The following is a 14,379-nucleotide window of genomic DNA, read 5'->3' on the forward strand; positions in this document are numbered from 1 at the left end:
CTATGTCTCAAGAGTTGTCACAGAGACCTTTTCATATAGAAACTACATACAACAGACTCTCTCAATGATAGAGAGAGTGGAATGAAGAGTTTTCAACACAGAGAGGAAAGATGAGACTGGACTGAACAAGGAGTATGTCATCATCGTTGTAATTGTGTTGACTACAGCTGTGAAATCTGCGTCTCATTATCTAGCAGGTGTGTCTGCCATAAACAATATGCTTGTGTAGCCTATTAGAAAGAGATTTAGCAGGCATTGTTTTGCCAAAAATCAGCAAATAATTTTACGACAACAGAGAGAGAGATAGAACATTATGTTCACATGACTCTTCCAAAAAAGTGAGTTGGTGAGAGTGATGCAATCCTTTCATATTCTGTTCGGTTCTTTCACTTCTTTCCAACGTTGGTTCTGAGAGAACCATTCAATTGTTTGTGGATTATTCACCATCGCCAGTGTGGTGGAGCTTATGTGTTAAAAAAAAAACATTTTTACATATTAGCTGAAGCATCATAGATGTTATAAAGGGCTGACCAGTCTAGGGTCATTTTCACTAAAAGCCAAATGGAAGAAAACATCCCAAAACTGTGAAGAACTACCTGAATATGTCCAATAAGAAACTCTTGTTTGCACACGGGAAATAATGTCTATCGTTTGCAGCGATGTGCACTAATGAATTACGACCCAGAGCAAATGATCTCCTACTCACTGTCGAAGATGATGACCCATCCATCTCCTCCACAGGGCTGGGTGTGGTCACCAAAACACACATGGTTGCACTCCATACTGGGTGCTTTGCCATGGTGATGCTGGTCCAGGTCGTTGCCACAGAAACAGGCGTAACCCGACTCCATCCCAGCTAGCTACAGAACAGAGAGAGACATGCAAATCAATCAATGATCATCAAATGTTAAGCTCAAATCAAACTTTATTTGTTTAGCAATTGTCTAAAGCTTCACAAGAGGGTAACTTTAAAAAAAATGTAGTATAAAACCCTTTGGATGAAGGCAAAGAAAGAAACCTTGAGAGGAAACAGAATTTAGAGAGAGCTGAACCTCCTTAAGCCTACTCTGGATGGTAGAGTCAGACAACTTCATCAGAGATACTACTATATCATAAAATGGTATGTTAATAAGCATACTTTCAGAATGATTCCATAAAAATCCCCAAAATGACTGTTTTTGTGTCCTAAAATAAAGTGATTTATGTGTCTAAAGCCATCAGGCGTTTGATGATAATAATATGGTGTGGTTGGGTTGAGTCCAGTGCTTTCGGAGAAACAGAACAGTCACCACTCCTTCATGCGTGCCAAATGGCACCCTATTCCCTATATACATATATATGCCCTATGGGCCCTGGTCAAAAGTAGTGCAACTACATAGGAAATAGGGTGCAATGTTGGATGAATCCCCACACTGTCAGCAGTAATTAATTAGAGGGTGACTAGTTGAGTACGAACTCACATCAAAGACCTCAGTGTAGGGCTCAAATAAACTAGTCTGAAATAGCATCGGACCACTTAACCTTCATCTCTTAGTCAAAACATAGTAAACATTTCCGAAAGCCATGTTGCGTTGGGCTGTATTAGAATGAGAGACAGAATCACAGAATGCTTCCCAAACCGCACCCTCTTCCCTTAAAAGTGCACTACGTTTGACCAGGGCAAAGTAGTGCACTATAAAGGGGAACACTAGGCTGCCATTTGGGACACACTCAGTCAAACCTCTTCAATCATCTTGACCTTTCTTTTCAGAATTCAGATCCAACCCAGTCGTACTCAGTGTGCAGGCAGAACACTGACTAAGAGCGCCATTGTCTCTCATTAAAAGAAGACCATTGTGTCATTTTCTTCCCATAAATGAATTCATATGAAGGTACCGCATCACTTCCCTTCATTCTGAACATTTTCTCATGAAGCTGGAATTTATGTAACTAGACTCCTCCGCCGCTAACCGAACCGACGTGAATGTGTTACATATTTATCAGATGAAAAAGAAAATGTACTTGAGAAAGGAAGACAAACGTGAAGTCCTCTGGTGACAGAGCAGAAAATTGTTTTCAGGGGGCATCTGAATCCCTGAATCACAAGTCACTGGTTGTGTCCCAAATGGCACCCTATTCCTTGTGGGGCCCTGGCCAAAAGTAGTGCACTATATAGGGAATAGGGTGCCATTTGGGACGTATCCACCGACTTACTGTCTGACTGACTTATGGTTGGATGTGGTTGTTTGTCATAGTGAAGTCAGAGAGCATCAATTCAGCGTTTTAAATGTGTATTAGAGACAATGACAATCAGAGGACGGACAGACGTTATGTTCTCAGGCTGTCGACACATAATGTCAGTGCCATCTGCGGAGCGGGACTGGAGGGACACACGCACACACACAGAGGGGGCCGACTGTCACTGCTCATCAGTGCAGACAGCGTCTGAGAGCTGGGTCTGACGCAAGGGCCAACCGGACGTGTTCACACCGAACATAAACACCTGCCATTGTTTACACCCATGGTCAGTACCCAAGACAATAGAAGGCCATCGAGTCTGTACATTCACAGCTGCCGGCGATGTTTCATCATCTGATGTGTCACTGAATTCATTTGAAATGGGAGGATAGTTATGGTCATAAATATAGAAACAGTGTCTAGAACAGATGTAACAGGTTGGTGAACCAAATCTTGAAAGGCATCATTGTCCCTATAGTGCATTCCTTTTGGGACACATCCATCTCTGTACTTTCTTACCTTGTATCTCTGTTTGCGGCAAAAGCTGATGCAGTTCTGGATGGTGAGTTTGTTGGAGGTCTCACTGCTCCCTGTCAGGGTGGGAGGGTCTCCACTGTCTTTGAAACAGCCCAGGTTACCTGGCACTGGAGAAAACACAGCGAGGAGAGCAGGGGTTAGCCATGTATTTCGTAACGATAGGCACTTCAATACTAACAGGCACACACTGCATTATGCATTCACTACATTTCCCATGAAGCATTTGCATTGTGTTGTGATATATGTAGTTCCTCTTAAGAGGCCCTTCTGTACGTCAAATCACACATTGCATTAAACATTCACTATATTTCCCACAGAGGAAGCTGGTGGAAGGAGCTATAGGAGGATGGGGTCATTGTAATGGCTGGAAGGGAATCAATGGAAAGATATCAAACACATCAAACATAAGGAAACTACATGTTTGACTCTGTTCCATCGATTCCATTCCAGCCATTACAATGAGCCCGTCCTCCTATAGCTCCTCCCACTTGCCTCCACTTTTCCCCCATGATGCACCTGTGTGGTGTATTAGTCCTGTTTGAAACAACCAATCCCAGAGATCATTTACCATGAGGCTGGGCCATAGACCAGAACAGTGGTCGTGTGGGACTACACGTCCCACAATCCACCTGTGTCTCATAGAATAGGCGTCAACGAAGATATAGAACATTGGTCGACAGATCCAATCCTGAGGGACCCTTGAATATGCAGGATTAAGCTCTGTACTAGAGCATACACTACACTTCCCATGAACCATCTGTGTCTCATAGAAGAGTGGTCTGAGGGGATCAGCATTTTTTTGTGGATCATATACTACACTTCCCATAAACCACCTGTGTCTCATACACTAGGTGTCAACCCAAGACACAGAACATTGGCCCTCAGAGTCAGTCCTAGCCAGTCCTAGGTTGTAGTTCTGTAATAGATCATTAGATCATACAGTATGTTTCCGCACGCACACACAGATGCAGACACACACACTCCGGCGGACTGGGAACGCCATGAAACACGATGAGCTGCGCCCCCCAAAAAAAGCCATCTCCCCAGAATTCTCTGGCTGGCTTCAGTTTGAGATAGTTTTGTTAATTGTCACCAGACAAAAAGTTGGGCTTGGAAGAAATGAGGAGGAGGTGAGGAGTGAGGGAGGAGAGAGGGAGGAGGTGAGGGAGGAGAGGAAGGGTGTCTGAGTCACAGTGAGAGGGGGTTGGAATCTAGAGTATGTCGATATCTGGGCAAGCTGGAAGTATCACTGCCATAGAGGGTAGGTAGCGTGTGCGAAACTGGCTGTGCGTGTTGGTGTGTGCGTATGCGTGTGGGTGTGCGTGAGAGGGACAGGAACTGGCAGTAAGAGTGTACTTTCAGGGTTGTCACTGAGATAGCCGAGGAAAACTCAACTCCACAATGTATTTCACGCAATGGAGTTGAGCGGAGACGAGAGTGGGTGGACTGGAGCTCCAACGTCAAATAAAATGTAATGTCCTGTGTAATTGCGTGCTATTCTTTGGGTGCTGAAATCCGTAGTTTCTGATGTAAAAAAAAAAAATCTATGTGATGTCGGAGCTGTGAAGTACATTGTGGAGTTGAGTTTTACTTGGCTATAGCTGAGGGTGCTGTAGGGCAGTGTTTCCCAACCGGTCCTCAAGTACCCCTAACAGCACACATTTTTGTTGTAGCCCCAGACAAAAACACCTGATTCAACTTGTCAAGGGCTTGGTGATTAGTTGACAAGTAGGATCTGGTGTGCTTGTCAGGGGCCACAACAAAAAATATGTACTGTTAGGGGTACTTGAGGACTGGAGTTGGGAAACACTGCTGTAGGGTGTGTGTGTGTGTGTGTGTGTGTGTGTGTGTGTGTGTGTGTGTGTGTGTGTGTGTGTGTGTGTGTGTGTGTGTGTGTGTGTGTGTGTGTGTGTGTGTGTGTGTGTGTGTGTGTGCGTGTGTCTGCATGCTTGAGTGTACGTGCATTTATCGCCCTAACTGTGCTAGACAGAGAGAAGTGGGTACAGTGGATGCGTTGACCCCAGAATACCTCATAGTACAACAGCCTGGGGCTCTCTTTAAACATTGACGTGAGAGGAGAGAGAAGGTCTATTGAGACAGAGGTCAAATAGAAGCAGCAGACAGCTACTGCTGCAATATACATGGACTGTGAAAGGACACTTCTGAGGACATGGTCTGGGAGAGAGGAGAGAGGCTGCCGCTATCCAGGGTGTTGGGATGTAGAAGTAAAGACAGCTTTTCTGTTCTCTGGAAGACAAATAGAGTATTCTTCACCCTAATCCACCGTGCATTCATTAAACACCGTGTAAGTAATAAAATGCATTATATTCCAGGTAAACCTTCAAGCCTGGACTAATACAAATAGTAAGGATACAGAATCCTTTGTTTCATTATGATTCAAGTTGTATTACTTTTATTCGCATTTCAATGTTTTATGGGTAAAACGTATTAGAGAGAACAAAAGTAAAACACAATATCAAACTCATTTCTATTCCACCCCAAAGCTATTGTCTCAAATTGGAAGTTGTGTCATCTAACCACAAGCTAGAACAATGCCAGAGAGAGAGAGAGAGAGAGGGGGGGGGGGGGGGGGGAGAGAACAGGGAGGTTTATCGGACTGTCAGGGCTGGTTTGAGGAACAACTCAGTTTAAAACTGTTTAAAATCAACCTAAGCTGCCAACCAGGCAAATTTTAGGGCAAAATGTATGTGTGTATGTGTGTCATTCAGATGGTGCCTTTGAATGGGGTATGGTACTAGGTGCCTGGCATGCCGGTCAAGAACTGCAATGCTGCTGGGGTTTTCACACTCAACAGTTTCCCTTGTGTATCAAGAATGGTCCACCACCCAAAGGACATTCAGACAACTTGACACAACTGTGGGAAGTATTAGAGTCAACATGGGCCACCATCCCTGTGGAACGCCGACGAATTGAGGCTGTTCTGAGGGCAAAAGGGGGTGCAACTCAATATTAGGAAGGTGTTCTTAATGTTTTGTACACTCAGTGTATAACTTTATACAAACAATACACTAAATTGGTACGAGGTTTCAATACAGCTAAACTGTGTCATGTTAGAGAGAGAATTAGTTCAGAGAGTTCTAGAAGAGGCCTGTAGATGTCTAGTTAGCACACCCACACATTTTAACTGGTGCATGCTGGATGTTTAAGACTTAAAACCTATGCCTAGTTCACGTGTTTTCTACAGACCGAGAGAATGAGAGAACGAGAGAGAGAGAGATATATTATCTATATATATATTTAGCAATGTTAACACATGTTTCCCATGCCAATAAAGCCCTTGAATTGAATTGAATTGAGAGAGAGAGAGCGAGAGAGAGAAAGACACACACACAGAGAGAGAGACACACACACACACACACACAGAGAGAGACACAGAGAGAGAGGGGGAGAGGGAACATATTGTTGATTTGTATACTTCATCTACAGTGCTTTGGCAACAGTGGCAACCACAAATTCATGCCAATAGAGCATGTATTGTATTGTATTGTATTGTGAGAAAGACAGGGAGATTTGGAGGGAGCGAGAAAGAGAGAGGAGAGAGTGGACGAAGACCACACACGTGCGCTCCCCAGTCCCGCGCCTGCCTCGTCGGTGCCAATGTAAACGTTTTGGCTGACACAATAGCTCATCTATGTAAATAGCAGATGCCACAGATGCGTTGGTGTTTGCATAAGGACGAAACACGAGCAGGGCGAGGCCTTCTGGGAATCCCAAAAGAGGTTCAAAAGGCCAGTGCTGAACACTCGCTAACCAAGGACGCTTCCCGAATGGCGCCCTGTCCCCTTTCTAGTCCACTACTTTTGACCAGAACCCTGATTAAAAGTAGTACACTATATAGGAAATCGGGTGCCATTTGGGACATTAACCCAAATGTCCCGGACAAGGACAGGACAACGTTGCTACTCTACGCACTGCTTCTCGCCCACGTTCTCTGACCGCAGTCCGACCACACTGTTGGCCGAAGGGCCACGACGGGATCAACAAAGTGCAGAGGAGAGAAAGGAGATGGGAGGCGACCATGGTGATGATGAGAGAGATAGAGAGAGAGAGAGAGAGAGAGGAGACGACGACGGAGGACAGAGGGAGAGAGAGCAATCCGAGTTTGAGGAGAGGAGCAGTGAAGAGGGAAGGAAAGGTTCCTCTCCTCTATAAATCACCAGGAATATCCCTCCTGTCTGCCTTTCCCTCTTTTTATCCTTTCTTTTCTTCTTTACAGTCATGTCAAAAAAAACCTCTAGCTTTACGAGACGGTGAATACCTCTGTCTGGCTCATTTAGTGTGGCAGAGCGCACACACAGTTCAGCACACAGCGGCAGACTGGAGGAATTAGGAGGGAGATTAAGTGGCGAGTTAAAGACAAACATGACAGTAATGTGGATATTTGAAGTCTTGATTAGGTACTTCATACTCTCCAGGGTGAGGCAGGTAGAGGTTGGGACATGAGTTTAAGCAGCCCAGGTATTCTTCCAGCCACACTAAACCCCGTAAAAGTACACAGGGCGTGACCCCGAGTTTAGTCTTTAGAGCGGTAAACACCTGGTGTGTACAGCAACACAAACACGCACGCACACGCACACAACCCAGTAAACATCTGGTGGTTTGTATAGCAACCTTCCTCCCATGAGCTAAAGCTAACCCAGGCATGTAGGTGCCACTTCAATAAGACTTTCAAACATCAGGGGATGCTACTACAGCCCCTTGGTTCTCTTTTGACAAGACGATTGCGGACGACTGTCAATTTGTCTGCCCTTGTCCTGTCATCCCAGCGGCAGCAGCTTCAACTGAAAAGAGGAGCGGCAACTCGTGGATTGTGACTGTGTGTGTGTGTGTGTGTGCGCGTGTGTGTGTGTGTGTGATATAAGCCCTTAAATCACAGCTTTGCTCGCTCAGGAACTTGAGATGACAATGGAAGGCGGCAGAATTTTTCTGCTAACGTCGGCAATTATAGCAGAAATGCCTTAACAGAAGAAAAGGCCCTGAGCAAAGCATTGTTCGTCCGTTACATCTGCTACACAGACGCAAGCCGCACAACCAGTACAAAATCTTTGCTTGTAATAAAATAAATACACACACACACACACACTTCAAAGCCGTCAGTGGAATTTGGTTTAACAAGCTGGGGAGATGAGGGAAACAAGGTGTATGAAGGCAGCGGCAGCTATATCAGCCAGGCCAGACCGGAGAGAGGCCTGGGGAGAGCCAAGCAGGGGGAATCACATGAGTAGAGACACACACAGAAACACACAGACCCCGACACAGGAGGACCTGTCTATAGACAGAATCATCACAACTTGCTGCCTCGGCTAGGAAGAGATCGCTTACCACACCCCAGGGTTCATTGCAGACAAAACAACAACAAAAACGTTCTGTCTGCAACAGGATAAGACACCTCTGGAGAAGGAGCAGACACCTAGACCAGAACTAAAAACATCAGTGGGGGGAGGGCCACAGCATGATAACAAACACCACAACATCAAACACACAGGGACCGGCAGCAGGCTTTGGCAACACAGTGCACTTGGCAGAGGTGGCAGGCGAGCAGCTCTGTATGCCTCCAGCCACATTCTCTCTCTGTCTTAGTCTCTCTTCTTTCTCTCACTCTCTCTCCTCTCCCTGTCTCTCCCCGACCAACCGTGTTGTGGTTACAGACATAAATTGCAATTACATCTGGAAAGAGAGAGAGAGAGAGAGAGAGAGAGAGAGAGAGAGAGAAAGAAAGAGACTGAGAAACAGAGAGAGAGAGAGGACTTTACATAAATGTAGTCTTAACTCCACGTGCCATGCCGAGAACACACAGCCAGGGATATTTATACATGAGAGATGAGAGGAAAGGAGAAAGAGAGAGGCACAGAAAGAGACAGTGAGAAAGGAGGACGGCAATAAGAAGGCGATGACTTGTCAAAGGTTAATAAGCCAGCCTTTCTAAAGTCTTTCCAAACTAGCTGCCAAGTGCTAACGGCCTGCAGGACTCATTCATGAGGGGGAAAACATATCTGCAGCACACCAGTATTGACTCAACACCTCTCTCTTTATACAATGTAAATGTCTCCATGGCCAATGTCTCAATGGCCACTCTCTGTGTATCGGCCTAAAGAATGCACAACGTTCCCACTCCGGGGGAACACAAAAGGTCAGTTTAGCAGCAACACACTACGCAACTCCCGATAAGGGTCAGTCTGCCCACACAGATCATAAACGATATCTACGGTCTTCAATGTCATTGTGTGGGCCATGCTAAGAGCAGACAGCGTGGGGTCACTTTAGCTTCTTAACTAACGCTGTGGGTTCATTTACATCTAACTACGTGATGCCATAAAGAGAGAAGCTCATTAGCACTTCTTGGTTAGGAATGCTGTGATGTCACAAAGGGAGATGGAGATTTTAAAAACACCCCTGTCATAAAAGACTCTTCACTCACTGTCAGGCAATTTAAGATGCTCCTATTGGCTGGATCTCTACCTACCTACACTAATGTGTGTGTGTTAGTGTCTCAGTGCCCTACAGTAACACAGGAAGGTATTTTGGGGCTTGGACAGGATCCCAGAGGCCCATTAATGATGCCACCACCTTACCGACGGGTTGTCAACACCTTAACAACTCTCACACACACATGTACACAAGCACTGACGTGCACGCTCACGCACACACACACCTCACCGCCTGGAACAGACTCATCTGTCTCTCCGGGAATGTTAAGTATCATGCACCAAGGAAATAATACTTATCACTGACTGTGTTTATAAGTTATTCCCTCTCTCTGTAGTTCTCTCTCTCCTTCTCTCTCTCTCTTTCACTTTCTGTCTTTACCTCTGTTGATCTCTCTCCATTACTCACACACGCTCGTTCTCATCTCTATGTCCTTATACATTTCTGTGTTTGTGAGTTTAATTCTCTGTATGTCTATATGAAGAGTTTATTCCCCAAAAACGCTATATCCACCATTTACATTTTTTTTTGTGTGTGTAAAATATTACTGTTCTCAGATTTTCTATTCATAGATGCTATATATTCATTGTTTAACTGGAATGGAATGCTCGTATCCTGTATATTTGACTGGTATATGTGGTTGTCTCACATAGCTAGCAGTGTTGTAATACTTGAGTCCAGGACTCTGACTCGCCTTCTCGTGACTTGTATTTGCACGTGGACTGCATAGGCTACTATGATAGGCAGAATATTAGCAGCACTGGCTGCACAGAGCAGCAAGGGTTTTGTTCTCTAGCAGTGGGAAGGATGTGCCACACCTGGCATTTGCAGCCTACATCAGCTGGTGAGCTGCGGGAGAGCATGGTATGAGTGTGGGAGAGCATGGTATAAGTGTGGGAGAGCATGGTGTGAGTGTGGGAGAGCATGGTATAAGTGTGGGAGAGCATGGTATGAGTGTGGGAGAGCATGGTATGAGTGTGGGAGAGCATGGTATGAGTGTGGGAGAGCATGGTATGAGTGTGGGAGAGCATGGTATGAGTGTGGGAGAGCATGTTATGAGTGTGGACAGACAGGCACCGTTTCGGCTTCGCCTCCAATCATAGGCTACACATCGAGCAATAGACTCTCTTCCTTCCCCGTAACCACCAGCCTACTAGTTAGCTTTACCTGGTTAAGAAACACAAATTAGTTTATGAAATTGGTAACAATACTAGTATTGAGTTTAATGGTAAAACAACAGTCTAGCTATTTGTCTCTTTCCCCTTGAGTATAGAAAAGTACGCTGTCTTTGTCATCTCGCTCTACCCTGCCACTTTCCCCCCTGCATCCCATTGCCAGTTTCTGAAAAGTCTCCCAAATATCAGTGGGTGATTACAAAAAAGTAGCCGAGAGCCTAACTTAACATTAATTTATGTAGTAAATAAGTAGTGAAACACAGGTATTGAGTATAACTTGTGAGGTAGTGATTAATAGTAAATTTGTGGTTTTTGTTCATGAGGTAGTGGCGATATATTGCCATTTGGTTGCGACTAGAAAAAATTGCACAATAGATTTACATTTTAGCGGATGCTCTTATCCAGAGCAACTTACAGTAGTGAGTGCATACATTTTCATTCTGGTCCCCCGTGGGAATTGAACCCACAACTGTGGTGTTGCAAGCACCATGCACTACCAACTGAGCCACACAGGACAATAAGACCTATTATAAATTGAGGGACCCGTGACTCGTGATTGGTGACTTGGACTCGATTTGAACTTCAACTATAGGGACTCGTGACTCGACTTGGACTCAAGTACAGGGAACAGAGTCTGGGCCCCTTTAAAACGGGCCTAAAGACCTTTCCCTTTCAGGCTTTCTGTTGATAGCTTTGCTCCTTGGTGTCCTTGTCCCTTGTAGCAGCTGTGGTCTTTGTGTCAGTTGCCCTGTTCAGTTGGTTCCATTTTTTGAATGACATTTTAGATGATTCTGTATAATGGAAAGCGCTTTACAAATGTAATAAATAATAATAATACAATAATAACAATAATAATTATGATTATTATCTTAGGATGAATGCCCTTACTGTACGTCGCTCTGTATATGAGCATGCCAAATGACTAAAATGTAAAATGTACAGTTGAAGTCGGAAGTATACATACATCTTAGCCAAATACATTTAAACTCAATTCCTGACATGTATTCCTAGTAAAAATTCCCTGTCTTAGGTCAGTTAGGATCACCACTTTATTTTAAGAATGTGAAATGTCAGAATAATAGTAGAGGGAATGATTAGGCTCAGCTTTTATTTCTTTCATCGCATTCCCAGTGGGTCAGAAGTTTGCATACACTCAATTAGTATTAGGTAGCATTGCCTTTAAATTGTTTAACTTGGGTCAAACGTTTTGGGTAGGCTTCCACAAGCTTCCCACAATAAGTTGGGTGAATTTTGGCCCATTCTTCCTGACAGAGCTGATGTAGCTGAGTCAGGTTTGTAGGCCTCCTTGCTTGCACATGCTTTTTCAGTTCTGCCCATACATTTTCTATAGGACTGAGGTCAGGGCTTTGTGATGGCCACTCCAATACCTTGACTTTGTTGTCCTTAAGCTATTTTGCCACAACTTTGGAAGTATGCTTGGGGTCATTGTCCATTTGGAAGACCCACTTGCCACCAAGCTTTAACTTGACTGATGTCTTGAGATCTTGCTTCAATATATCAACATAATTTTCCCTTCCTCATGCCATCTATTTTGTGATGTGCACCAGTCCCTCCTGCAGCAAAGCACCCCCACAACCTGATGCTGCCACCCCCGTGCTTCATGGTTGGGATGGTGTTCTTCAGCTTGCAAGCCTTCCCCTTTTTCCTCCAAAAATATCAATGGTCATTATGGCCAAGCAGTTCTATTTGTGTTTCATCAGACCAGAGGACATTTCTCCAAAAAGTACGATCTTTGGCCCCATGTGCAGTTGCAAAACGTAGTCTGGCTTTTTTATGGTGGTTTTGGAGCAGTGGCTTCTTCTTTGCTGAGCGGCCTTTCAGGTTATGTCGATATAGGACTAGTTTTACTGTGGATATAGATACTTTTGTACCTGTTTCCTCCATCATCTTCACAATGTCCTTTGCTGTTGTTCTGGGATTGATTTTCACTTTTCACACCAAAGTACGTTCATCTCTAGGAGACAGAACGCGTCTCCTTCCTGAGCGGTATGACGGCAGCGTGGTCCCATGGTGTTTATACTTGCATACTATTGTTTGTACAGATGAACTTGGTACCTTCAGGCATTTGGAAATTGCTCCCAAGGATGAACCAGACTTGTGGAGGTCCACAATTTTTTTCTGGGGTCTTGGCTGAATTCGTTTGATTTCCCCATTATGTTCAGCAAAGAGGCACTGTGTTTGAAGGTAGGCCTTGAAATGCATCCACAGGTACACCTCCAATTGACTCAAATTATGTCAATTTGTCACGCCCTGGTCTAAGTATTTTGTGTTTTTCTTCATGTATTGGGTCAGGCCAGGGTGTGGCATGGAGTTTTTGTATTGTGGTGTGTTTTGTCTTGGGGTTTTGGTGTGTATGTATTTGGGATTGTAGCTAGTGGGGTTATCTAGCAAAGTCTATAGCTGTCTGGAGTGGTTCTCAATCAGAGGCAGGTGCTTATCGTTGTCTCTGATTGGGAACCATATTTAGGCAGCCATATTCTTTGAGTTTGTTGTGGGTGATTGTCCTTAGTGTTGTTGTTCTTATTTCTTTATTTCTTTATTTACACAAGTATAGGCTGTTTCGTTTTTCGTTACGTTCTTTGTTTTGTAGTGTATTGTATTGATTCGTGTTACGTTTGTTTGATTAAACATGGATCGCAATCTACACGCTGCGTTTTGGTCCGACTCTCCTTCACCACACCTAGAAAACCGTTACACAATTAGCCTATCAGAACCTTCTAAAGCCATGACATAATTTTCTGGAATTTCCAAGCTGTTTAAAGGCACAGTCAACTTAGTGTATGTAAACTTTGGACTCACTGGAATTGTGAAACAGTGAATTATAAGTGAAATAATCTGTCTGTAAACAGTTATTGGAAAAATTACTTGTGTCATGCACAGAGTAGATGTCCTAACCGACTTGCCAAAACTATAGTTTGTTAACAAGACATTCGTGGAGTGTCATTAGTTTTAATGACTCCAACCTGAGTGTATGTAAACTTCCCGACTTCAACTGTATATATATTTTTAAATATTGATATCACAAATGTATAATTTGTACATTTATTTATACAAAATTTTGTTATTTGTTACATTTGACTGTGTATAACCCAGAAGTACTACTTATTTCTCTGAGAGTGAGGCGTTTATATATAGCATTTAGCAAAAAAAACTTGACTATTTGTCTCTCTGAAATTAAACCACCAAGTGATAGATTTTAAACAAACAGAGTACATGTCTGTCATTGAACAACCATATAATGAAAAAACACACCAATTTATTTCATAATCTATTTAAACAATAAATGACCAGCATTTCTGAAAATAGATATACAGTACCAGTCAAAACATTGAAGGGTTTTTCTTTATTTGAACTATTTTCTACTTTGTAGAATAACAGTGAAGACAAAACTATGAAATAACACATATGGAATCATGTAGTAACCAAAAAAGTGTTAATCAAATCAAAATATATTTTATATTTTGGATTATTCTAAGTAGCCACTCAACCAGCTTCACCTGGAATGCTTTTCCAAACATCTTGAAGGAGTTCCTACATATTCTGAGCACTTGTTGGCTGCTTTTCCTAACACTCTGCGGTCCAGCTCATCCCAAACCATCTCAATTGGGTTGAGGTCGGGTGATTGTGGAGGCCAGGTCATCTGATGCAGCACTTCATCACTCTTCTTCTTGGTCAAATAGCCCTTACACAGCCTGGAGGTGTGTTTTGGGTCATTGTCCTGCTGAAAAACAAATTATAGTCCCACTAAGCGCAAACTAGGTGGGATGCTGTATTGCTGCAGAATGCTGTGGAAGCCATGCTGGTTAAGTGTGCCTTGAATTCCAAATAAACCACCAACAGTGTAATCAACAAAGCACCACCTCACCATTACACCTGCGGAGATCCTCCGTTCTACTTGCATCTCACAAAGACAGGGCGGTTGGAAACAAAAATCTCAAATTTGGACTCATCAAAGCAAAGGACAGATATCCACCGGTCTAAT

General features: G+C 43.7%; 1 protein-coding gene across 3 annotated transcripts in view; it reads right to left on the reverse strand.

Annotated features, from left to right (window-relative positions):
- LOC109883768 (kremen protein 1) overlaps window positions 1-14,379 on the reverse strand; it is a 119,228-nt gene that overhangs the window by 21,062 nt on the left and 83,787 nt on the right. For all 3 annotated transcript variants that reach the window (XM_031807036.1, XM_031807042.1, XM_020475803.2), the window contains exons 4-5: window positions 2,737-2,861; window positions 707-860 (exon numbers count right to left, since the gene is read on the reverse strand). In XM_031807036.1, the coding sequence (XP_031662896.1) occupies window positions 707-860; window positions 2,737-2,861 (279 nt within the window). The remainder of the gene's footprint in view (window positions 1-706; window positions 861-2,736; window positions 2,862-14,379) is intronic.

The sequence above is a fragment of the Oncorhynchus kisutch genome, linkage group LG3, assembly GCF_002021735.2.
Source record: "Oncorhynchus kisutch isolate 150728-3 linkage group LG3, Okis_V2, whole genome shotgun sequence".
NCBI lineage: Eukaryota > Metazoa > Chordata > Actinopteri > Salmoniformes > Salmonidae > Oncorhynchus > Oncorhynchus kisutch.